Source organism: Lissotriton helveticus, chromosome 3_1, assembly GCF_964261635.1.
Source record: "Lissotriton helveticus chromosome 3_1, aLisHel1.1, whole genome shotgun sequence".
Classification (NCBI taxonomy): domain Eukaryota; kingdom Metazoa; phylum Chordata; class Amphibia; order Caudata; family Salamandridae; genus Lissotriton; species Lissotriton helveticus.
Window position 1 is genome coordinate 1565904640 of NC_136061.1, and position 27693 is coordinate 1565932332.

The 27693-nt window shown below is 42.9% G+C and overlaps 1 protein-coding gene across 1 annotated transcript in view; it reads left to right on the plus strand.

Annotated features, from left to right (window-relative positions):
- Nucleotides 1-27693, plus strand: part of SORL1 (sortilin related receptor 1) — an 852839-nt gene that overhangs the window by 591451 nt on the left and 233695 nt on the right. Inside the window, exons 29-32 of the mRNA XM_078682321.1 lie at nucleotides 3716-3847; nucleotides 8845-8979; nucleotides 20811-20960; nucleotides 21350-21496. Of these exons, the coding sequence (XP_078538447.1) occupies nucleotides 3716-3847; nucleotides 8845-8979; nucleotides 20811-20960; nucleotides 21350-21496 (564 nt within the window). The remainder of the gene's footprint in view (nucleotides 1-3715; nucleotides 3848-8844; nucleotides 8980-20810; nucleotides 20961-21349; nucleotides 21497-27693) is intronic.

The following is a 27693-nucleotide window of genomic DNA, read 5'->3' on the forward strand; positions in this document are numbered from 1 at the left end:
TTTACCCCTGTTCGTCAGTTCTTTTTGTCGACAATGATCAGACAGTGGTGGAAACGACTCCTTTCCAATTCGGCCATCAGTGTCACTCTAAGTGTCCTCCGACTCACCAACAACAGGTCTGCAACCTTTGTCTCTCGAACACGATGAAGGGTACCTGACCAGCCTTCTTCGCCTTCTGTTCCAAAAAGACTCTCCGGTATAAATATGATTGGAGACTTGCAAGCAAAAAATGCCTCACTAGGAGGATGGCATCCTTGACATCTTCAGGTAGCAGGACATTGAGGAACAGTCGAAGAGCGACCAATACACAGTCAACCCTATGTAGCCTTACGGCTAGAGCGGTCGATTTTGAACCTGGGGAACCGTGTTCAAATCTCGCCAGTGACGCTCAACATAATGGTATTCTGGGCAAATCACTTAATCTCCCCATGCCTAACAAAAATGAATGTGTCCATCGGTAACAAAACTGGTGCTCATGTAAAGCTATCTGATACCCGATTTCTTGGGTCTAGTTTGCATTATATCAAACTCTTTAAAAAAAAAAAAAAAAAAAAAAAAAAACCTCAGCAGTTTAGCCTCAAACACAGCTCCCAGTCATAGTCAGAGGAATAGTGCATCCGGAGCCACAGCAAGCCTCAAAGTCTTCAACTGTGAGTGCTGCCTCTCAATCTCAGAAGTGCACTTTGACACCATGCACAGGTCAAGCACCCCCACAAAGGGAGTTGGGCGACCAGCCTACTGGCCCCCCTCCGCAGGTCTCCCTTCCACCATTGCCTGCTGGGCCATGGTCATCACAGAGAAACTCTTGGAGTCAATACCACTTCCGCCATCGGTGACAACCTTGCCTTACAAGCCACAACCGCCCTCCGCGCTGACAACTTTGCCGACACCCGCACTGAAAACCACTTTGGCTACAAAGCATCATCTGGCTCCGAAACGAAACACGGTGCCAAAAAGCCTGTAAAGTCCTTCAACGTCGAGTCATTCAACGCCAAATCTGTCATCGACAACAAGCTCCGAGGATTCAAAGCAGCCCCTACTTCAGCATCTTCAAGAGGATCTTGACACATGGCAAAAGAGGCTGTCCATTCACCCGCAGACTGGGAAGATCTTGACAAAGTTGCCAAATGGGCCACCCCCGCAGAGCAGTGACTTTCTCGCTCTTCCCCCACAACGATCACACTACATCTGTCAGGGGAAGATTCCCTGTGGCCAGTGGGTCCTCTCCATCATACAGCAGAGATACTGTCTAGAGCTCAATGAATCTCCACTAAACATCTCACTCCACAGACATACCCTCTCCACAGAACATCAGCGCCTCCTTCAAGAGGAGGTACAGACACTCCTCTCCCTCAAAGGAGCGATAGAGCCTGTGCCACTTCACCACTGTGGCAAATGGGTGTTTTTTCCCGGGCTTCATTATACCCAAGAAAGAGTGGACATGCATGCCTCTACTCCACCTCAGACCTTTGAACAAGTACATTCTCAACCAGCAGGGCAGTCTTTAGGGCACAAAGTCAGGTTTCAGGCAGAAGGGCATTCATCTTGGTGCTACCGGGCACTCCTCTGAAGTACTCATCAGGTCACAGGCAGCAGGGCAGTCCTCTGAGAGTCCTTCAGCAGGCCCAGAAGTGAACTGAAGAGTGGGCCTGAGAGCCCTATTTTTATACGTGGTGCCCCCTTTGAAGTGAGAGACGCTTCTGGAGTTTTTCCTCAACAATAGTGTCTGAAGTTTCCTGGCTACCTGACTGGTTCCAACCTGGCTGCATGCACAATAGGCTAGTGTCAAGTTCTTTATGTGTGAGCTGAGGCGGTGTCTTTGAGGTGCAGGCAGAGCTGTGCACAGTTCTTCTCCCCATCCTGCCTTAGATGACCCAGTCTGCTAATACCTAGCCTCTATTGTGTGGTTGTCTGGAAGGAATACACAAAGCCCAACCAAACCTTGTCATGTGACTCAGTAAACAGGCTGCTGGCACCAAATGGTTAGGCAATGAAATGCCAACTACCTAAAAGTGGCATTCCCAAAACTGTGACTTCAATCCGACTTGACCATTAAAGAGGGTTTTAAATGACAGTTCTTTCGATGCCAAACATGACATTTTTACCTACTCCCAAACAAAAATGATCACTTATTAAATAGTAATAAGGTAACCCAATGCTATTCTATGGGAGAGGTAGGCCCAACAGTAGTGAAAAACAAATTTGTGAATTTTTAACTACCAGGACTTTTAAAACCTAAAAGTACATGCCCAATTTTATAATTACAGTGCACCCTGGTCTATGGTATGTCTAGAGCCTACCTTAGGGTTGACTTATAGGTAACAAAAATGGAGATTTAGGCGCGCCTAAAAATTATTTTGCCAAATTGAATTTGCAGTTTAAAACTTGCATTCAAGGTGAAATGCCAGGCGTGTGACGCATTTTAAAGGGCCTACTTAAGTGAGTGGCATAATAAGTGTTTCAAGCCCACTAGTGGCATTTATTTACATACCTTGGGTATATGCAGTACCACTCTGCTAGAAACGTACAAGTAAATCAAATGTGTCAATTGGGTGTAAGCCAATTTTAATGTTTTAGGGAGTGAGCGCTAGCACTTTAGCACTGGTAACGTGCACAGAGTCTTAAGGCCAACAAAAAACGAATTCAACAAAACAGGAGGGGATATTGCAAAACTTTGGGGGAGACCCTGCAGAGAGGTCCAAGTCCAACAACCTGTATCCAACTGACCTTAGGACTCAAAGTATCTTTCTGTTTTTCCTCTTGTTGCTCTTGTTCTATCCCACAACAGCAAAAATAAAGCTGTTGATGAAACACAACTACGACACAGGTCACCATTGTTGTTATTTCAGAGAGGGGTTGTGAAAGGGTGCTCATTGTCACTTTTAATACCCTGGGCATTATGTTGTAAAGATGTCGATCCTTAGCACGAATGCTGTGATTGTAACTTAGATGGAAAGTCCTTCAACCAAGGCAGTTACAGGGGGCAGTACTCCAGAGAATGATTTACAATCCATCTGTCCTCAATAAATATGTATCACCAATGTATTCTTGCTGCTTGCAGTGATCTGGTATTGCGTTTAGAAAAGAGATGCATTTGACCTAAATAGACTGTATAAATCCATCCAGTTAGAAAAAGTGGGCCACTTTACTTATTCAAACACAAAGCGTTGCTTAGGCATACTGGTGATGATGAATTGGAGCCAGGAATTGTCCAGTTTAAACCCTGAAGATTGATGTATTTTCGGTTGCCTTGCTTTTCCAAGTCTCAAGCTAGAAGAGCTAAAGAGGAGAGAGAGTTTCGCTGCAGCATAAGACTCGAATTCCTCATTTTATCATAGATGGGAAGGCTCGACTATGGGTTTCTTCACGATACTGTCGAATGGGCTTTAGATCTAGGGTGATAGAGACCATCACAACAAAGAATTGTCAGATTTCCTTTAATGTAATGAGTTAGTTTGCGCATGAGGGTTCGTCACGGAAACCTGATTACAACTAAAGCGATCAAGACATGCATTTGTTACATTCCACTCGTTTCAGTGAATGTGGCACCTTTCTGTCATTAATGTGCACTCACTTTCATGTGTAATACAATGCCTAGAATGGCTATAACAGCCTGCAGATTTTATTTATTCCAAAATACTGTTGTGATATTCCATGCCATTATATGCAGCATTTTGATCACAATTGAAATATTATGAATTATGTTGGTGTTTAGCCGATGGCAAGGAGTTCCAAAGAACCTGTGATGCGCTAAGCTTTCAGTGCCAGAATGGAGTTTGCATCAGCTTGGTCTGGAAATGCGATGGCACAGATGATTGTGGAGATTATTCTGATGAAGCAAATTGCGGTGAGTTTTATTTGAACTGGAAAACCTGGGTCAGTCACATATCATGTTCTATGTTTCTCGTGCATAAGCCTGTAATACGTTTTGGATGAAAATGCATTCTGTAAAAAAATTATCTAATTCTATAGATGTTAGTTTAACATATAAATAGACATTGCAAATGAGCTAATACTAATACGATTATCTAACTTTAGTTTTGCTTCTCTACACCCTGAATCTTCTCACATCGTTGTTGGAATGAATATTGTCTTGCAAACATATCTAAAGTGCATAGCTGGCTTTGTTATGATCCCATAATGCAGTGGACCTTTTTATATATATACACATCTACAGGGTTAGGGAGTTTTCTCCTAGAGCAGTCTCTCTATTGCAGTGTATTGTTGTGTGCTGTGAATGTTACTTTGTATGTTGGTGATGTGGCTAAGGACTGGCTTGTGTTCCCATGTATGCAGTTCATTAAACGTGAAGACTCGTGATTTTATTGAAGATCAATACGTGAATTTGTTAAGTCTTGGCTCAGTTTGCTCTATTCTGTGACAGATATGTATGTTTCACTTAATGACAGTTGAGACTTTTTAGTTGACATCTTGAGTCATAATGGAGGCTTCAGTCTGAGCATCTTCCGTTGTGTCAAACGTGACTGATGGCCTCCTATGCTCTTCTTGTAAACTAAATCCTTAACTCTTTATAAAGAGCTGGAGAGACTGGAAATGGTTACCTCTGTACATGTTCTCCCATGTTTTCGTGCACAATTTAGTTCACCTTGCCCTTTTGAACCTTAAACTGTGCAGGGACATTGTTTGGGGCCAATTATCCGTAATTAAATATAGTATGATCCACCCTTTGACCAGCTACCCCTTCCATTTTCAGATACAAGCAGTAGCTTTTAAGGGGAGCAGCTCTAAGACTGGGCAGTGTAGCTGTGTTGAATGGTTTTCTAGAAAGAGGTGCCTAAACAAGAAGAGCGTAAAAGGATATCATGTGCACACAAAGAAAGTATGCCAGCAAAACGACCACATAATAACACAAAGAGGCCTTTCCATTGTATAAAAGAAACAACAAAAAAGCCATAGTATGAAGAAATGGGAATGGTTCTGCAGAAATAATAATCAGGTTAGCATACTGTAGTAGCCCATAACTTCTCCTTGGTAGAAGTAAATTCAACTTTGTGTTTTTTTTATTTTATTATATTTTTATTGAGAGTTCATGAAAATGACAAAACTACAGAACTGTCAAGTAAAGTGCATATTGCGAAATAATCCGAATACTCGAGTTGCTTTACCAGTAGACAACATACAAAGAAAAAATACAGCATTGTATATCAGAAATAAAAACCATATAAAGTGTGAAGTGCTAAACATTAAGGCGTAAACATATCTCATCAATCTTTCACATTGTCCTGTTGCAGAAAAAAAAATACCGTATAAACTGCAAAGTACTAAACATTTAGGCGTAGACATAACCCAACAATCTTTCCCATTGCCCTGTTGCAGAAAAAGACGGGGCAGTCATGTAAAATATTTACAGATCACATTTGGATAAAGTGCAGAGTGCAAAGTGCTAAGTATTAGGAATTATTATAGCCCAACGTTCTTTCAATAACCCTATTGCAACCAAGAAAAAAGGGGGCCGTCATATAGTATAAGATAGAGGATGTATAAAGTGCCTGAGGACATACGCTAGGGTAAGAGTAGGTTGGGGAGCTGACCTTGTGGACTAGGCTTAGCTATTCGAATTGCAACCTTGCCTTCTCCTCAATGATAATAAACATTCAGATAAAAGGCAGTTTTCCTTATCTCTAACCTATATCCCCAGTAAACTTCAACGTTTCTCGTACTTTTTTTTTAACCTGATCTTATTCTTTGATTTTGCTTAATTTCGCTCTCCATGCTTGAAAAGAAGGTACCCTATCGGATCGCTAGCATTGTAGAATTAGGGATCTTGCTACCAATGCTGCGATGTATAAGCATTCTTCTTGTGTAGTAATATCTGGGGAGCAACCCAGAACTGCAATAGATGCATCAGTAGAAATGGAAGGGTCTAAGGTGGATCTGAGATAAATTTCCAATTCCCTCCCACAAACTACTGATTTTTGGACATTCCCAAACAATGTGTAACCAGGTGTCACCACCCTCTTTTGTGCAGCGGAAACACCTGTCCTCGATATGTGGGTATATCTTATGAAGAAAAGAAGGGGTCCTATAGATCAACCATTTTGAGTAGAATTGCGTGCGCTTAAAATTTGCGCCTCTGAGTGTTGATGCATTAACTTTGTTGATTCTATTCCAGGTTGATTTTGAGACCTGCATCTCTTCCCACCATCTATCACCGATTTTTTCATATAGAAAGAGAGGCTTGTTTTTGTCAAAAATTTTAACCCAGGCACTGATCCTCCTTTGTGTCAGGGAATCAAAGGCTTCACTGATTCTTGCTCTAGCGGATACATTTTTTATATCGAACTTTTCCAACAGGGGTTTTATTCTAATAAACGACCATTTTATGGTTGCTTTAGAGTGTGCGAGCCCGATTTCGATCTCTGGCCATGACCTCCAACAATTGCCTATAATAAACATCCCGAATCTGTACATACCCATTTTGTTCCCATTTTTTTTTTAGAATACGGGTCTCTAAAAAACATCTTTCCCCCGTATAAAAATGGGACAGCCTAGTCGAGCTATTAAATCTTGGAATACTATAAAACGTTAAAAATTGAGACTTTTGCTTAAGTACCCTTTGGAGAGTCTTATAACACACTTTCTTAGGGTACTTAGTTATTCTTGTGGGGTCAACAATATTATATTCCTTTAAGATCTTTTCCATAAAGAGTTGTCTGCCTCCTGAGGGTCCAAAAAGAAAAATCTGAAGCTATAGTGTGCAAAGGTTGCATGATAGTAGTTCCTAATATTTGGAAGGGACAGCCCCCCTTCTGCAACAGGGTAGCTATGAATGCTAAGTGCCAGTCGTAGTATCTTATTAGACCATAAAAAAGAAGAAAACATGCTGTCTATCTCTTTAAAAAAAAGCTGCTTGTAGTGGTCACGGAGCGGTGCTAAAAAGGAAATTAAAGAGTGGAAGAAAAGACATACGAATTTGTGCCACTCTACCAAATAATAATAGTGGGAGATGGTTCCATCGTGCTAACAGGCGTTTCACTTTTTTCAGCAACAGGGTTTAGTTTAAATCGAATAGATCTTCTACTTTGTCCATCACAAAGATCCCTAAGTATCTCTTTGGGCGAGTGTTATTTACAGACCTGAATTCTGTCAATAGAGAGTCGATAGAACAGTTGCACAATATGATCTCTGTTTTTGACTTGTTCATTTTATAGCCCCCTATTGCTTGGAAATTGAGAAAATCCTCATGATTTCCTCCTAGGTGTCTGTTTTTGAATTTAAAAAAAGGACAATGTCGTTGGCATAAAGTTTTACATTTGTCATTCCTTGAACAGGGACCATGTACGCTTTTTTCTGTCTAATTGCTATTGCTAGGGGCTCTATAAATAGCACAAATAAAATCAGAGAGAGAGAGGGCACCATTGTCTGGTGCCTCTGTTTATTTGGCATGTGCCTATATTCACAGAATTTATTAAAATTTGTGCCTGCAAGTTTGTATAGAGCTGTCTTATTAAATATATAAACTCCTTTGGGAAGCCAAATTTTTCTAAAATCAAAAACACAGTCCCATGAGACTATGTCAAACGCTTTTTCAGCCTCTAAAATCCAGACCAGAGCCTCAGTCTTTTTTATGTAAAAAAAATCCAGTGCTTCTGATAAAACATGTGTATTGGTATGGAGCGGTCTCCCAGCTACAAAGCTACACTGATCCATCCCATTAAGTGAACCTACCATTCTATTTAGCCAATTAGTGAGGAGTTTTGGATAAAAGAAACAACTAAAAAGCCATAGTACGAAGGAATGGAAATGGTTCTGCAGAAATAATAATTAGGTTAGCATACTGTAGTAACCCATAACTTCTCCTTGGTAGAAGTAAATTCTACCTTATGTTGCTCCTTAACTTGGTTTGCACGTTATGAATAACAACTCTAAAATATATTGTAATTTAACTGAACATGCAAAGGGTAGTACCGTACCTAAATGTTGTCATAACCATATTTGAGAGGAGCTCGAATGTAGGAAGCACCTAGGAACCAAGTAGTATACACCTTGTGCCTCAGTTAAGGATTTATTTCCTGAAACAAAATGTTTGCTATTGGACCCTATGTAATATTGATGTTGCCCTCTTCTCCTAAGCACAGGTGTATTCTCTCCTCAAAGCAGCACACTGTAATGCATCATCCCTGCTGACATGGAAGCTTTAATATTCAGCACCGGAGCAGCTTATCCCTGTACTTATATTCAAGCTGCCAGAATGTTTTCTGCACCACTCTGTTCCTATCCTTACAGAAACCTTTCGTAAGGCCATAATACAAATCTATAGTCATGGACTTTTATAATATGACATCAATTACACTTTTGGCAGATGTTGTGGCTTCTGGTGTTATCTGCAGAACCAAGACCTAATAAGATAAAGTCTGTGGTTGAACCAGATTCTGCTGTGGTCTAACCGAGCTACTTGCTTCTAAGACGCATTAAGTGTTTGTGGTGCCTGAATTTGCTGTCACCAGCTGAGTTTATGATAAAGTGAGGTGCTTTCTTTAAAACGTCTCCTTAAAGCTGAGAAGAACCACCTCTGCTTTCTATTAAGATTATCCTTCCTCAAAGATCATTAACGGTGAACAGTGCCTTGAGGGAGGTAATGTGCATTTCAGGGACATTAGTTTCTCTAATCATTGTCTTTTTCAGTTAAACACGTGTAATCAGACAACTTTATGTAGCTGTACTGACATAGCTTATTTTTTTAACCTTTACCAGTTTAACTAATTGCTCTTGCCCTAGATTGTTGAATGGTGCATTATTCAATGTTTTTATTGGCATTTAGTGCCTCCATATAGAAGGTGCATGTGATCAAATTCTTGAATATGCCCATTTATACATTGTCAGATACTCCAACTGAAGCCCCAAGCTGCAGTCGCCACTACCAGTACCTGTGCGGGAACGGACGTTGCATCCCTGCAAGATGGAAATGTGATGGAGAAGATGATTGTGGTGATTGGTCTGATGAAAAGGATTGTGGGGGTAAGAAATGCAGTTAATTATTTGTAAATGTAAGTTATTCTCTTAAAGAACAAGGGGGAGGGCAAGATATGGCCCAATGGCCTGAGTTCTGACTTTTGGAACTAGGGAACCTGGTTTGAGTACCAGCATCAGGTGAACATCCTGTCATTCTCAGGAAATTATTTAATCTCCCAGTCCTTAAAAAAAAGAATCTGACATAGTGTAACCTGATGCTCATGTAAAGTACATCAACTCCCTTAGGCTGAGTTCATGCCATTTAAAATGCAAACAATATATTTTTTTTTGTGAAGTGGTTGTCTTTTTCTGTGCCCATTTCTTTAACCTGTTTCTTTTTAAATTATACTTTTACCTTTGTGCCTAGTATAACCTTAGATCTTCAATAGATTTACATGCTTAAGCTCTCTACTCCCACTTGAGGGGACCATAAATCAGATTTCTGCTACATGTTGTAAGTGTGGGACGGAGCTTTGCCCTTTGCTTCTAAAAAACTATTTGACTAGTTTCTGAACATCTACATCTTCCCTGAACTACAGCTAGCCCTAGCTTCAGTTTGACTGAACTGAGTTTTTGTCTGGGAATTTTCTATGTCTATTGTGGTCAAAGGGCAGGCACTTTAACTACTACCATTGAAGACCAGGAGAACCAGTCTCTCTTTTAAATCTGTTTTGCTGCTGTGGCCGAAGATATTTCTTTTCAGATGACTTGTGATCAGCAGATTTATTGCCTTTATCCATACCATAATGCTTTACACTGCAACATTTGTAAGACATTTCCTTTCAGGACATTGAAACAGGAAAAGGTGACTGGACTCATAATTTCTGGAGAACAGGAGGATTTAACCTTCATATCGCAATGCTCCTTCATCAGGGGATCGTTCTTTGGACAGGGTCTACCAGGTCAGCATGTCTGGAAGAATCAAATGAATTACGAATATTTAAATAGGAGTGCTTTGGGAAACCAAATTGAGGGCCCAACCAGTTTCCAACAAAACCATTGTGGATGGCCGCATCCAGCCATTGTGTAAGTTGTTATTGCCGACTGCACAGACAGTGACAGCATCATTGATGGTGAAACCACCGATCCCAAACATCCCATCTGCAGTGACCCTATAATTGGCACCACAGCTGTACACAGATCCAGCAAAGGTACTGTTGATGATCCCATCTACTAGAGTGGATGTCTTTTTTTTGCTGCATTGGAAGCCCCCAATGTCTTCTGCACACTCGTTGCTGAAGGTGTCAACACACACACACATCTATATCCTAGATTAGGAGGTGATTGGGGACTTCATTGATCAATAAAAGTTTCTAACACTTCTTAGAGCCCTCCCCAACTGGACATCCAATACATTTCAGAGGATGATCAGAATATGGAAGATCCCCATGCAACAAAGACATTGGAGATCAATTCCACAACCCAAAAGGTTAGGACGATTACACCCAGATGGCTTTCTGCTAGGAGGTCATACCACCCACCCATGATGCAACTCTCTCTCACTTTCTTAATTACCCTGCTTCTGCCCAAACAAGCGCCTCAACCTCCACTTCTACCTCCTCAACAGCCACCTGTATCACCACAGGCACTGTGCACTTTCTCTCCTATTCTAGAGGACATGGGAGAGGATGACCATCAGGATATTGAAAGTTAAACTGATCCAGAAGAGGAGGAAGATGGCAAAGCTGAGGACAATGAATCTTAAGGAGACAAAGGTGTAGTTCTGCTCCTTCTAATGGGGATAGTAGACAAATTCTTAATCTGGACAGTAGGGTCAGCACCATGGCATCGCCCACATTAAAAGCGTGTGTGGCCTTCAAATAGGACATGTTATCTTGCCACTGCTTTACTTGATTGGTGTGGCCAGGTGAGAAAAGCCACAGCACATCTTCAATCTTCCTTGACGCTGCCATGGATAGCAGTCATTCAGTGAATGGCAGGAGCTGCGGTGCTTAGGAGACAGGACTGGCTTAATTTCATCCCCTTCCTGCCTGAGGTATATTTCAAGATCTTTAACATGTCCTTCGATGGGCAAATCAGTATTTGGAAAGCATGTGGATGATGCTTTGCAGAGCATCAAGATTGATGTCTATGCTCCCTAGACACCCCTAAGTATAGATAAGCCCCTCTGACCTCATTTCATGGTTCAAGGCAAACACAGACATAGCGAGGTTCCTACAACCAATATTATTGACAAAGCTGTCAGTACTATCTATACAATCAGGATTTGACTAAAGTTGTTCCAGGAGCAAGAACCAAGGCTTCCAAAATTAACTCAGACCTGCAAGCAAAAAATGGGGTGCATCTTGGCTCTGCTCCTGTGATAACAAGTGTACAGGACTTCCTCGTGCTGTCTTCCTTACTAACCCTCCCCACCCCACCCCCCTTATAGGTTTTTGGTACCAGTGATTATCTGCCTTTGCTCGCAAGCACTACCAACCATTGGGTACTCCACATTCTGCAGTCGGGGCACGTTATCTAATGCATAATGAAACCTCCCCATCTTTCAACCAGAAAGGAATGCCACTGACTTCTAAGGCAACTCCAGCAGGAGAAATGGAGAAGGTGCTGAGGCCCAACAAGACATCCGCTTTTGCTCAAGATGTTTCCCAATGCAAAGTAAGATCAAAAGTTGGAGCCTGATCTTGGATTTTCAAGACTTAAAACGTTTTTAAAGAAGCAATCCTTTCAGATGTCACCCTGGTGGAGTTCTTTCTGTTTCAGGAAGGTGAGTTCCTCACCACCCTGGATCTACAGAATGCCTACTTCTGCCTCCCCATGCACCCATATTACAGGCGGTACCTGCAGTATTTTATGGTCTTTTCTCCCTCCTCCTCCTCCTCACTTTGGTTCCTAACCTCACTCAGACCATAGTCTCTTCTAGGCCTGACCATCAACCATAGTATTAACTTATTTCCACCGACAACAAATGAGACTGATTAAACAGGAACTAAAACTGGAGTTGATGCCGTTGACTAGGTCAGGGACAACACAGTGGCAGTACCATGGCGCCCCAGGCAAACTCTGCTATATTGGAGCTCTCTGGGCCTCCCCTTCCAGCCTGCAATGAACAGAGTCATCTTGGCAACTGTTTCCATACAAGAGTGTGGAACTCACAAGCAGCTCAGGTCTCCAATCAGTGCAGAATAAATCACTTTCCATATATATCTTTGAGCTGCGGGCCATCAGACTGAGCTTCAGAGCATTGGCACCGTGCCTAGCGTGCCAAAGTGACCTGAGCAGAACAGGCAGTGCTACCTCAATGTATTTTGTTGCCAAACAAGGAGATACAGGGTTGCACTGTCTGTCAGACAAGTCACCACGTCCATGGAATTGGGCCTTCGTGAAACAAGCGGCCATCTTCCTGGCACATCTACCATGGGTTCAGACTAAAAAGTCTAACTGTTTAATCATCAACGTTACTTCTCATCTTGGGGGTCACAAACACAGTGATATGTGATAATGTGTGCACCTGAATGGTTTGAGCACACACAGTGACATGTTGATTTGTTCCTTTTTTTGTAGAGTTGTCCCCTGAGGAAGGGCTTACATATTAGCCCGAAATGCATTGGGGAAGGAATTATATCTGATGATGCTAATGTTGGATGTACAATCAGTAACCTACATGTTATGGAAACTTTGATGAACAATTAAATATTTTTTGGAACCCCAAGATGAGAAGTAACGTTGATGATTAAACAGTTAGACTTTTTAGTCTGAACCACAGAGCGGTGCAACAGGGTGTCTCCTTCCATTGGGAGGAGCTTTGTATTAGTTTTCAGTTTCGCTGGGAGGTACAGACAGCGCCCAACCCTGCTCGCACGCTATAAAGTTTACTATTGACTATAATCACTGAATTACCGCTGTGCAAGTCCTGCATCTTTTAGTTGACATCTACCATGGGGCCAGAACAAGCAAGCAGAAGCTGTTACCAGCTCTGTCAAACAGCCATGAGTGGGTGCTCCATCGGGATCAACTGTGTCACAGCTTCTGAAAATTGGACCATCTCAAATCAAACCTTTTTGCCACTGTAAAAATGGCTGTACTATGCTTGCAGGTATTGCCAATCCAATCCACTTCCAGGGGCAGTCTCTTCTGAATCACTTGGTCAAATATCTTTGCCTACACCAAGGTACCCTCGGAAGTTCATCTAACATGTCAATTATATATATATATATATATATATATATATATATATATATATATATATATATATCCTAAAAAAAAGGTTAAAGTGACGTTATAACGACTGACGTTTAATAAATGATAAACACTGTCGTTTGTAATAGTTCAGTGAGCTAAATGTTACTTGAGCCTCCTTCATGCACTCTTTAAGACCTCACATATTGCAACTCCCATGTTAAATATAATTGTTGACATCACTGATGCCATCTCATATTACATTTGGCCTCCACCCAGTCCCTGTATCAAACACTCTGCACGCACCCAACCCTCCTTCGTGCAGAGCCTTCAGCTGGGTGGGGTAGGGCTACTGCCCTGGCCTCGGCCCTGGCCCTGCAACAAGCCTAACCGCTGTCACTCAGCCCTCTGCTGTCCGCAGCATTGGCTTCCCCTGTGCTCAACTCACTCCAGGCAGTCAGACCCCCACTACGATCTATTTAATCTCCAAACAGACCCTTCTCCTTCTTTTTTAATGCTTTTCCTATTCTGCGGTACCTTGCTATGGGCTTCACTGGGTACGGCAGTACTGGGGGCTGGTACTGTGGTTTCGGAGTTGGCCGCTGGGTCTGGGCTCTGGCCAGAGTCTGCGTCAATCCCTCAGCAGGCGTTTAACTCCCCCAAACTCCCATGTCCATGTGCAGCGGTTGTGGTTTGGACACAGGGTGAGGCTAAAGACCAGGTTCCTGTGCCAAAACCCCCTGGGTTCCTAACAGCGAGGTGCAGCGGAGGGTTGGCCTTGGAGGCTAGCTACGGATACCTCGGTTGAGGCTCTGCACCAAACTCTGCACAGGCACCCAACACTCAGTTGGTGGACAGTGCCCTATGGGTGCCCAGACCCCGTCATGTGGCCAGCCCCCTTTGAACGGCTGACCCCCAACAGTTGCGTACAGTCTTCAGCCATGAGCAGCAGTTGGTTGGAGCTGCGCCTAATACACTGCCAGAGGGCAGCTTCCACAATGAATTGTCTACAGCCTGTATAATGGTGTTTTGCTGTCATTTTAATTGTTTTCGGTACCGTTATCTCACAGTGCCAGAGTTTCAAATACTGATTCCATGACCCCTGACCCATTTGATCAAAAATATATATATTTTTAAATACGATGAGGTTTTTTTTCCTGGACTCTGGGTCCGACAGTCCAGATATCTCAGACTTGAATATTAACCCCTTCGAACCGAACCTGAGCACTTTTTTTTTAAATAATAATTTCTCAAAAATGGCTTTAGCCCGAATAACCTGAAGCATATTCTGAGTAAAGTTCTTGATTTTTTTTTTCAAAATTAGGTGTAATTTCATTCAGTTGCGGTTATGTATGTATTTTCCTTGAATCTCCTGTTTGGACCCCCACTTGATGGATTGGTGCAAAACTATTCATGTGGGAGCCAAAGTAGAAGATTTAAAACATTTTTTTTATTTCATGCAAATTTGTTAAACCGCACCAAAGTGATCAAGTTATCAACGAAGCACAAACTGCCTTTTTCTGTGGAAACTCTGACCTAACTATACCTACATGGTTGTGACTGCCACTGAATGAACACTCTTAAAAGACTGAGTTGTGGTTGCGGTTCAGATGTGTTAAACCACTGAAATTTGCCAGCTATTGTTCGAAATGCAAACCATAACTTACATCGCCTCCTTGTGTTGCACATTCCATTACATACAACAGCACTGAGAACATCAAAAGTGTCACCATTGACATGAATGCTTGAACCAGCCCTTGGAGCTGCCCATGATATGAAATATCACATAATTGATGACATCACATATGACATGACTTCACCGGCACAATCAATGATAACATCACTGAATGTCTTCCATTGTTTATTGCTATATTTTTGTTTAATGTGGTATATTAAATCTAATAGGCTGCTTTTATAGAACTTGTTTTGGACTGTGCCAAATATGTTTTTCCGATGTATTAGTTGGCAATGCAAGTTGCCATTGTATTTGTTTAAAATACTACCTGGACAGATAAAATAATTATTTTGTTAGCTTGTAGATGTCTATACAATTGAGAAATGGAGCATGAATTTCCCTTTCCTTAATGTCAGATGTTGCTTTTTTTCCCTTTGATTTTTAAATTCTACTTGTAATTCATATGCTCCCATTTTATAGTGTTTCTATTGTTAGCTTTTTCATCTTTTTTGAGGTTTAACTCTATGGTCTCATAGTCTTCTTTTAATATGCAAGTTCTTTTTATTTGTATCACTTTTTTGGCTCTTCATAGTTTTCTTTCATGGTTTTTATGCTGCAGATAGAGAGATATGGTATAAAATACTTGTAGGTATATTTGTAATTTTTAAATCCGACGGGTTCACTGACATGCGCATCTTAATTTTAATCTAGTAACAGAGCAATGTACTATATGGTTCACTGCTATAGGTAAATAGCCACCTAGAGACTACTATTCGTTTCATACCCATCCCTTAGTGGCTAAGAATCTTACTTTCTGTGGACTTTTAGCCTGATTTAGAGTTTGGCAGGATACTATGTCACAAATGTGTCTGATAGTTCGTCTATTGTCTTACAAGTGCCACAGGATAGAACACACTTGAAAAATGGTGGCCGAGATATCCGCCTCATTTCTAATAGCGTATCCCAGTCATCAAATTCTAACTCAAGTGTTCGAATTTTGGAAGATGCTTAGCACATTTTTTTTTTACACTCACCCTCTGTACATCTTAGCTAGTGATCTTATACAAGTTTAATTGTTATGCTCATATGCCATGGTCACAGTCATATGTAATGTATTTGTATAGCTTTGATATTTAAATAGTTTTTAAATGTGTTTCATGGTGTGCATGTAAGTCTTTGTGTATATGGAAATATGAGTGTGTGTAGGTTAGTGGTCAGTAATTTTTGTGACCTAGTTTGGCAATCAGTGTAATTTACATTGTATGACATATTTATTCCATAGTTCTGTTTTGCTTTATTACTCTTTCTAAATAGAGTGCTTGTCTCAGTCTTATTTTTCCCATGTAGTATATATATATATTGCTTGTATCTGTCTGCATAGTGATGTATAAATGTGTATCTCAGTATGCTACACAATTTGGGTCTGATTTACAAATTGCACTTCGTAGTACATTTTGTACTTCTACAAAACGTACTACAAAGTGTTTCATTTTGCCTATACTTGTGAGGAGTTCTCCTTCGCACCTGCCCAGTCTATGCACATGTAAGTATAGATTGCATTAATCTGGAGGTGTAGATATGTAACTTACACTTTTGTAGGAAGTTTACACTCGGAATTTGTGAATGCCGAGAGTTTTAAACTTACTGAAAAGTGTAACTTATCTTTATGAGTTTGTCTCTATAGCTTTCAGGCAGTGTGTCAGTAATGTACCCCTGTGTTCCTCTAACTTTCTTTCTATACGTTTGAGTTTGGGGTGCGTGTTCTTTGTGCATGTCATATTCATGGTATGAGACAGTCGTGTTGTGCAATGGATTTTGTAGGTAGGACTCTGAATATAATAATGTAATTCTACCATAGCGTATCTGTATTTAAGTAAGTGTTGCACTGCTAATTTGTGTTCCCGTGTGTGTCTCTGAGGGAGTGTCTAAGCTCAAATGTTTCTGAGACAGTGTCACTGTGCAAATGCTATTTTATTTGTTTTAGATCAGTTTTTTTCTAATGTACATGTTTATATGCTTTTTTGTTTAGACACAGCGATATCACTGGTTAAGTCATGAGTGATGCTGTTCGACTTGGCATCTTTTGGCGTGCTTCCCCTGAGTTTTTGCTTTCTGCCGTCCCGGTTTTTACTCCGTTTTTGCTGGCATAGGGTTTCTGCGCACTTTCCGCACTGCTGATTAGTGGGAAAGTGCAAGTGCTCCTGTGGTAAAGTATATTCTGGATTGGTGTTTCCCTGATTGGCCGTTTGGTTTTCTTGTCAGCCCCTAGTAAAGTGCACTGAGTGTGCCAGGGCCTGGGAATCAAATGCAACGCGTGGACCTGCAGCACGAATTGTGCCACCCACGTGAGTAGCCCGGAAAATGTACCTCAGACCTGCCATTGCAGAGTCTGCGCGCAGTTTGTAACTGTCATATCGACTTGGCCCGTGCACACACTGGCCAGTCCCTAACTTTCCCTTTTCTTACATGTCAGGCACCCCTAAGGTAAGCCCAAAGCACAGTTGTGGGCTGGGTGCAGTCTATGTGAAAGGTAGGACATGCCCTGGTGTGTGTGTGGCATGTCCTGATAGTGAATTACAGCCCATTTCGTTTTTCACTATTGCAAGGCTACCTGTTCCTCATTGAACAGAATGGGATGTTTGTTTATAACATCTTATAAACATAACTGGCCCTGGGAACTAGGTGCGAAAATAAAATTTAGTATGCCTGAACTCAGAATCTAACAAGGCATCTTTTAGTAAAGGTGTTTTTACACTCTGTGTTTGAAAATACCACTTTTAGGAAGTAGGTATTTTCTTGCTCAGTCATCATGTGTGCCTCTGCTGGAATGTGGATTGCCTGTCTGGGTTTTGGACAACAGATGGCTAGGAAGCAAGGATGGCTTTCGATACTCTAGGTATGTCAGGAAAGGGCTGAATAGACCTGGGCTGCGATGGGGGAAGAGGAAGGAGATTTCCTTGCACCTCAAAGGGCTTGGTCTGCCTCTGACAATGCCGTTCCCACCCCCTGCCGGGAAATCACACCAGAGAAGGCAGAAGGTTCTGCCTGGAGGATCAAAGGATTTTTGGATTCAAATACTGGTGCCCAGACCCCTGAACTTTAGAACTCATCTGGATCAAGAAGACTGCCAAGAAGAAGAGCAGGTGAAGCTGTAAGGAGGAACGACCGCTTTGCTGGGTGCTTTGCTGGTCTGACCTGCAATGTCTGCTTCTGTCTTGGGCAGTGAAAGGCCTGGACTGGACTTTCTGCAACCTAATTTGTGAGTCTCTCCAAAGGCATGAGGTAGAGCTTGCCCTCTGTTCACGAAGTCTCAGGATCCGCAAAGACTTCAAGCTCTTCTGCCTGCAGCACTGGTGACTGCGTGTTTTGTGCTGCAACAGAGGAAAAGTAACTCAACGACATCTACGACATCGCTGCCGACTCCGTGCCCTGACGGCACCACAGAGGGCACCTCCGCACCGCGACCCTGGTCTCACCGCCCCGCCTGCTGACGCCGCCACCCAGCCGCTGCTTGCACCGCGACCTGTGTGCACTGCACCGCTTCGCTGCACGCCGAAGCCTGGGCACCGCAGAGAGCACCGCCGCACCGTGACCCTGGTCTCACCGACGCCGCCTGCTGACGCCGCCACCAAGCTGTTGCTCGCACCGCGACCTGTGGGCACCGCACCGCCCCGCTTCTCGACGACGCCTTGGCCTCCCGGACGACGCTGCTCCACTCCGAAATCTATGCCCCTGCTTGCACCGTGGTTCGAGTGCACCGCTCGTAAAGTTACACGACCCACTGCCCTCATCACGCACCGCAACCTTGACCTACCGATGCCGCCACCATCGACACCCGTTCGTCGGCCGACGACAGCGCTTCAGCAACGACGACTACGCTGCTTGCACCGTGACCTACCAGCACCGTGACGAGCAACGCCTTTGCCTCGCACCGTAACCCTGGTCTCACCGATGATGCCATCTGACGCTCGCACTGCAACCTGAGGGAATCGCACGCCGCACCGCTTCTCTTTGCACCGCAGCACCCGACGCCAGCGCTCCTGATCCCAACAGAAAGGAGCTCGACCTGAATCGTGAGTGACTTCAAGGGCCTTGGCGCCCTGCATCTCTAACAGGTACTGTTTGTGGGTCTTTCCGACACCGTAGCTCGTCCGCGACACTGCGAACAGCCTGAACTGTTTGGATTTGTTTGTTCACGACACCGTGATAGCGCCGGACGGAGCTATCGATATCAAGGAACTGTTTTTAAAGCATATTTTGATATCGGTAGATTTTTATGTACTGTGGATTCTTATCGTTTTTGGTCTTGTATTTAAAAATATTGGCTATTTTTTTCTAAACTGGTGTGGTGTCCTTTTGTAGTGCTGACACTGTATTACTGTCGATTATGTGCAAATGCTTTACACACTGCCTCTAAGATAAGCCTGACTGCTCATGCCAAGCTACCATGGGGGTGAGCAGGGGTTATTTTAGGAGTGTAACTCCCTCATCCTGACTAGGAAGAAGGGTCCCTACTTGGACAAAGATGCTAGCCCTTGCCAACTAGAGACCCCCATTTCTAACAGATGCCATTTATGATGTCATGTGTCATAAGCAGGTCAAGGGGGTTACACAAGTTATGGTTCAAGCTAACATTCAATAGTGATGTCATAACTGATATAATTAACATGGTTTAATGATGTGTGTGATGACATTCGTTACTCAAGTAGGAGATGACAGTTAAGGTTTGCACTGTGAACCACAACTGGCTACTTACAGAGGTTTAACAAATTTGAGCTTGAACCAGAACTCAATTTTAAACTCAGTCCCCCCCGCCCCCCAGTGAATTTCAGTCATTTTTTAAAGAGTTTTTGCTTCAAAATAAGGATTCGCTTTTTATGTTTCACTTGTGATAACAAACATTTCAAAGTAAACATTACCTGCTTGAAAATCAATTGATCTTGTTTTCTTATTGTAACCTTCAACCACAATGTAACTGCACCTGCTAGTTGGGAAAAGAGGTAACCTGCTAGCTTTTTTTGAATTTCTTGGTATCTCAGCGAGTGCCAGTATTTGTGGTCTTGAATCTATTTTGGGCACTCACTGGCCCTTATTTGTAATCTGAGTCCTCAATTATCTGTGATTACTCCGGAGTGTGTACCCTGAGTGAGTGATGTTGTTTGTGTTCTTGATTCTTTGTTGGACAACCAATGGCTGACAATGCCATTTCTTCCTTCTGAGTGGTAATTTTCCAGACAGTATTCCTGAGTGTGTATCAGACTGAATGCAAGTGTTTGTGGCCCTTAGTGCTGACATCAGTGAGAGTGATGCATGTGTAGAGCTGCATTGAATATCCTCTGCCTCACGCTACTTTTGTTGACACTGAAACTCTCCCGCAAATCCCTCTATTGTGGGCGCTGAGTGCTAACATTGGTGAGTAGTGCGCGTTCTGCCAGCTGGACCTCATCCTACACACTTGCTGTAGCGCCTCCGAGTATGTATGTGTGTTCATTTTCTTAAGAACAGCTCAGAAAATGCTATGCGGAGGTATTTGGGGCTCTAGCATTGGGGCTCGGGGACAGTCTTCCCTAATTGTGTGAAGCCAGTAACCAAAGAGATTATAGCATCCTCCAATAATGGTGTAACAGAGTGTGACTGTAGTTAGTGAGGGCTGTGGGACTACTGAGATGCGCTTAATCTTTACTATGCTTGGGTTAAACTTAATTTGCTCACCACCCTACTTTTGAAATATTTACTTTCTATAATAGTGCTGATTTTACACTGGCAGAAAAACTCCATCTAGAATGTTTGTGATGTGCACTTACCCTTATCCATCACAAAACCCAATAAATATTTATTATTTGCATGTAAATCTAGCACTTCTTACTAGGACACTGTACATGATCTCTTTAACCAGCTCATTCCTTGTGTGCTACCATAGAAGTCCATACTTCTGGTGGAAGCCTTGCAGATCTGTGGCCAGAGTTCTGTTGTGACTGTAATATACTCAAAGAGGCTAACTCATTGTTTGTTTTTGTTTTAGAGTCCCAGCCAAACCCTACTACAGCAGCTGCTCCATGTTTCCCTAATCACTTTCGTTGTAATAATGGTGCTTGTATCATGAACATGTGGGTTTGCGATGGCTATAAGGATTGCATTTATGGCTCTGATGAGGAAGGATGTCCTACATCAAGTACGTTTTTCTAATTATTTTGCATTAAGTATGCTTTAGTGTACAGACTACAACCATTTCCTTGACAATGCGCACTGGTTCAGTTGTTTGTTGATTTGTGTTGAATAATGAGTATGTTGCAAAAAAAGTAACCTCATTACCCAATTTTTGTGGCTGATGGTACATTGTGCAGACAGTGCAAGCAAGTTTGTTTGTTTTTGTGTGCATATCCCAGTACTTGTGCTTTGTGGTTAAAACACAGTACAATATCACATGAGTGTCATATGGAAGACTGCAGTTTTTTTTTGTAGTGGGAGGATATACTATGCTGTCTAGTTCTTGCAGTGTTTGGTAGCAGAACATGTGGCAAACTTCTTTCATGTTCCCTTACTATCCTGTTTTTCTTCAAGTGCACAACTCCACTGTTACAACAAACGTCCATGGTCGATGCCAGGTGTACGAATTTGAATGTCAGCGAAAGACAGAATGTATTCCAAACTGGAAGAAGTGTGATGGGCACAGAGACTGTCTTGATGGAACAGATGAAATCCACTGTTGTGAGTGCTTCATTCCTCTTAAGGGGCTTTTGGAGATTTCTATGATTTGTTGTGAAAAATAGTCATGCTGTTTTAAGACCACAGATTAAGGTATGTAATTTACATTTGGTCCTCAAACTTAAATCTGCCATAATTTCAAATTCTCAATAGGTATTGTCTCGTGCAATATCATGGTATATTATTCATGCATTCTTTACATGTCTCCAACAACAGTTCAGCCCGATGCCTTTCTGACTTGTGCTCCCTCCTTAAAGATGTGGTTTGGCAGTGAGAAGGAAATGCTAAGACGCTACCCCTGGAGCCCATGACTGAACAACATTGATAGCAGTAGAGCATGATATTTGCCAGATTGTCAAACTCCCCAGCCACCTTAGCCCTGATGATCATGGCAGGCAAATCAAAGCAACCTTGTTAAATGGCTGTGGCAATTTACATAGGCAGGATTCTGGGTGAAAGGATCAGAGCTTACCTGGTTTGAATATGAGGAAGGACAAAGAACAATGAAAGGGGTGCAACAAAGAGTGATGATGATAGGGTATTCCATGAGTAAATAAAGATGGGGGAATGATTGGGGAAAAGGCAGTGCTTGTACCTCATGAACTCTAAATTTGCTCAGCTGCATTAGCTATGAAATGGGACTTCTACTCGATCCTTCTTACCACAGATTCATAATTTTTTAATATCCTACAGCTGCCAGACGGGATCCAGAAACCTTTTCCCCGCAGCTGCACCCCATCACTGCCAGACGATGCATCAGTAGCTCCAGTCAATGCTCTGCTGCATCAATTGACCAGAATGACAGAGAGCCCATATAAGGTGTCATCCTCTGTTCGTACATTTGGTCTTTTTTCACCCTACACCCTTCAGATATATATCCATAGCTCACTCAATGGGAATGTTTTCGTCTTTTCCAATTTATTAAAGCTAAATATATTGCATTGTACCTGTGTCAGATATTTCCATGATCTATTGTCAAAAACTGTTGCTCTCCAAGCGTTGCTAATCATGTAAAAAGCATATGTTGTTACTGGATCCCCTAGCGATTGTAAATGATGCATAAGGCTCCGGGACAAAGCAAATGCTAATAATATTCCCAATTTTACACGGAGATAATGAGGCAGAGAGGCCAAACTGTTTCTGGCCAAGGCCTGTTGTGCTTAACCTTCTCACTTCCAGCTCATAATTCTAAAAAAGCGAGTATAATCACATCCTTAAAAGATCAAGAGAAACAAAGAACGGTAGGCTCTTCCTCCTCCTTCCAGGTAGAAATCTCCTTCTTTGGAACATTACACAAGATGGGGAGCCGTTCCTGGCTCTGTTAAGCCAGCCATGCTTGTGGTATTCTAGACTGCTCCTCCATCCTGTATTGCATCACATTCTACCAAGTCGACACCTGCAAGCTTTGACTATGGCTCCTAATTTGGGGTCAGTCAGCCTCCTATGGAACCAAACCTATAAGTATTTAATTTGCTTAAGTGAAGTGCAAATCTGTTTTCCTCCTTAACTGATGGCTCTTTGTTAGTTCCCATGCTGGTGCCATTGTGTGCAAATCTGAAGCTGTCACCTTTGGAGATTCTGCAGTGCCCTGTCCTGACCAAACAGATCATAGCCAGGCAGCATGATTTTGCAAAAGGCACATAAACATGTTTACTTTCCTGCTTTTCTCATGCCTGGTAGGACGTGTATTATCTGTCGACTGGCTGCTTGCTGGATCATGAGAAGGCCTTGGTCTTGCACCTGGTTAAGGATGAGACCAAACAGATGTCCTGCAGGATGCTAGAATGTCTGTTAAATGGAAATAGATGTCATTATCAGAAGACATATGCGTTCTACTGACTTTGCTGCTCATGATAAGTTCAACTTGATGGACTTGCCCCATAACTGTACAACACAATTGCGCCATACTAGATTTGGTTTTGGTGTACTTTAAAGAAAACAGGGCCACTATGCTTTTATCTACTGGATAGTCAGTTTCACCAATAGTTATGCATGTTTTGCAAATATCCCATAGCCTAGAGCCCATTTCCCAGTTAGGTGCCATCGAGGGTCCATAACCTCCTTCCAATATATTCACAAGGTGTATCCTCCATCTTACTGGATTGCCCACTACCCCACCCATTCATTCTGTTGTTCCTGGTCAATAATGTTCAGATTCTGAGACTAAGGATTCTTGCCCTCTGCTGGGTCTTCTGTACATTCTCTGGGCATCTGGAGGTTCCACGCGTCGAGAGAATGTTGTGCATAGCAGGGTTTGAGATCAGAGACATTTACGTTTGGAGGGCATTTGTGAAGAGTTGTTTCAGTGTTGGTGTCGTCCTCCTAACTACTAATAAAGCTTAAACTCACTGGAATCTGTGCCTCCTTACACTGGTGACGAGTTGCCAGTCATCAGGACTTCAATGCGTGCAAAGTTTACTGCATTCAGCTGCACTGCGACTAATCAGCTTTCCGGTCTTCACAGCAGATTCTGAATTCTCTTGTGACCGCTGCCTCCAGGGTAATAGTGCGGCCATGGGCACCACCAAAAGGCACTGTAGATAATTTCTTCATTTTTCGGGATATGTTGTGGCTCTTGCTCGAGTGAGCCATTCCCAACGTTGCTGCTCATGTCATCATCCTTGACGACGCTTAGTTACTGTAAGTGTCCCAATGTCTACTCGTCTGTACGGCTTACGGTGATGCGCACACCAGCACCGTTTTATGTCAACACGCATGCGTGGCGGCCATCTTGAAACCAGGCATTTTCCTCAAGTGGTGGCGATCTCAGTGTTTTTTTATTTATTTATTTAATGCATTCTTATAAAGTGCGGACTTTAGCCCAAGGTATCAGAGCACTGTACAATAGAACCAGTTACGTTACATGAGAGAACTGTTACAGGAATGGAACAAATAAAAATAGCATGCCATAGAATCAAAGTGACGCAGGCATAAGGCACACAATCTCAAGCACAGACTGTACAAGCAAAAATAAGAATATAAATGACAAATTTTACAATGACTAAAGAACTACCTGGCGAAAAATAGCAGGCCACAGAATCAAAACAACGCGGGCAAACGGAACACAAAATCAAACGCAGCAAGCACAGGATGTACAAACAAAAATATACATATATGTGACACAATTACAATGCTAAAGAACTTCCTGGTGGGGTCTGAGAAGGGGGGAATTAGTTCTGAAAGTGTCTTGGGAATAAAAGAGATTTGAGGTCCGCTTTGAAGATCTGGATGGAGGTGATGGCATGGAGCGAAGGAGGAAGCGAGTTCCAGATTCTCACCGCATTACCTGAGAACAATTGTGCCATCAATTTTGTCCTTTTGAAGGAGGGGGGCTCAAGAAGGAACTTTTCCACATTCCTAGACGGTCTTGAGCCTCCAGACAATTTCAGTTTATTCGCCAGATAGCGAGGGGAGGAAGAGTGCAAAGCTTTGTGGGTGATGCACGCCGTTTTATAGATAGCTCTAGCCTCGATGGGAATCCATCGGAGAGAAGACAGGATAGGAGTGATGTGCTCACTTCGTTTGGACCCTGAGATGAAGCGAGCTGCTGAATGGAGGACGGATTTGAGGGGAGAGTGGTGAGATTTGGGAAGGACAGTCAGAAGAGAATTACAATAGTCCCATCTAGAGAGAACTCGCGATTGGACCAAGGTTTCTAGGTCATTCTCCGGGAAGAACCGACGAATCCCCCATAAAAGGCGCAGCTGATAACGTGCGCTCTTGGCCATGGAATTGATGTGTGAGATTAGGTTGAGTCTTTTGTCAAGTATGACACCTAAGGATTTAGCACAGTCCACAATGATGGGTTTACTGTTGGGTAGATTCAACTGATCCAACCAGGATTGAACAGGAGAGAGAGCTAGATAAGAGGAGGAATTCCGTTTTGGAGGGATTGAGAATGAGTTGGTGCACTAACATCCAGTTGTGAATAGCGTTGAGAGTAGAGCGGAGTGGTGAGAGATCATGAGGGGAAGACACCTTGAGGTATATTTGGGTGTCATCCGCATACAGATGGTAGAGGATTCCAGATTTGCTTAGAAGGTTCCCTAATGGTTCCAGATAAAGATTAAACAGAGTGGGAGCAAGGATAGAACCTTGAGGGATGCCTTGACCAACCACCAGTGGAGACAAGAGACTGTTCGCAATCTTAATCATTTGGGATCTGTCCGAGAGGAAAGAGGCAAACCATTTGAGTACTGTGCCTTCCACGCCCATTCTCTGATGAAGAATGTTCAGGAGGGTGTTGTGATTAACAGTGTCAAAAGCTGCAGATAGGTCAAGAAGAATCAGAAGGCACGATTCCCTCGAATCGAGAATATGCAGCGCATCATCGATCACTTGCAGCAGGGCTGTTTCAGTGCTGCAATTTTGAATAAAGCCCGGCTGGAACATGTCAAGGAGATTATTGTCCATAATGTGTTGGGACAGTTGTTTTGCAACACATTTTCTGTGATCTTTGAAAGAAAAGGGAAATTGATGATAGGGCGGAAGTTATTGAGGCCATTTGCATTTGCAGTGTTTTTTTTTAGAAGGGGGGTAACCTGTCCTGTTTTGAGGACAACTGGGAGGGATCCTTGACTGAGGAAGAGATTGACTAGTCTGGTCCAGTAGGAAAGAGTGTTAGTATAGAAATCAATGGCGATGCCACTGGGTATGGGGTCAGAAGAATGGTTGGAGGGTTTGGTTTCGCGGATGCATTTGAGGAGGTCAACCTCCGAGATGGCGGCAAAGTTCTGCTGGGTGACTAAGGCTTTTCGCTCCTCTATGGGGGTGGGGTGGGTGACCTGTTCCACCAGAGATTTTACCTGTTGATCGATGAATATAGCGAACTCAGTTGCTTTCTTTGAAGCATTCTCAGGCTTGATGGTTTGGGGAGAACAATTTGGGTTTTTGATGAGGTCGAAAAGTTTTTTGTGTCTGTTTTTAGCTGAATCGAGGAGGGATCTGAAATGAGATGTTTTTTCCTGGAAGATGTGCTGGTGGTATTTGGATCTTGCTGAGCGTAAAAGAGAGAGGTTGGGGGTGGATGGAGAATATCTCCAGGGCTTCTCCAAGATTCTGAGGTTTTTCCTTTCGTCATAGAGAGCTTTGTTGAACCAAGGAGCTGATGGGGTGGGTCTTTACCTTTTGCTTTGGAGTGGAGCAACCTTGTCGATTTTGACTGCAAGGATTGAGAGGCAAAGGGGAGTGAGATCGTTGACATCCGCATTGGGGTCTAGACTAGGAAGTGAACGCATAGCAGAATCACATAGAATCTCAAGATCAATGTTTTTTGTGTTGCAGAACCACGTGGAGGCTCTTCTAGGTTGGCCGAGAGTTAAAATGTGAGAAAGGTGAAAAAAGAAGGGAATGAGGAAATGGTCAGACCAGTCAACACGGATGGGTGAAGCAGTGGTAATCTCGTCTGATTTGGATATTAAAAGGTCCAGAATTGAGCCCTTGGTGTGTGTAATTTCCGAGCAGTGTTGGGCAAGATCGTTAGCTGAGAGAATGGTTGCAAGCTTGTTGGCAGCCGATTCTTCCACGGAGCCCCAGTAGAGATTGAAATCACCTAGGAAGATCTGCTTGTCGCTTTGTGAATATTGGTCACTAATGAAGTCGATGAATTCGTCAATGAAGGAAGAGCAATTACCAGGCGGGTGGTATATGATATGGAACCTGAAGGCTGACCCATGCCTAACTTGGAGTTCTAGGGAAAGGCATTCAAAGGCACAAAAGAGGGTTGCGGGAAAGGTTTTGATTTGGAGGGCGTTTCTGTAGATAATCGCAACACCACCTCCGTTCTTGCCTGTTCTGTTGTTTCTGAGGATAGAGTAGTCAGTACGTAACAAAAGATCAAAAGAAGTGTGGGAGGAGTCATTAAACCAGGTCTCGGTGAGAAAGAGCATGTCGAGATTGTGGTGAGTGATAGTGTCAGAGATTTCCAGTTTGTGTTTGGTTGCATACTTCACAACTTACGAGTACTGTATCTTCTTCTCCTTTCTTACTGTGCCATGCAACAACCCCACCTGCACCTTTTAAACCCAATCCAGCCTCTCCGGAAATAGATTGGGAAAGGCGGAAGGAGGGATTTGAAGCATATCTGGAAGCCCTTGACGGAGAGTCATTCACATGCAAAAAGAAATATGCCATTCCTAGACATAGTTTAGGTTCTGAAGGTCACAACATTGTAAAACATATTCCAAAAGAATGTGTCATCA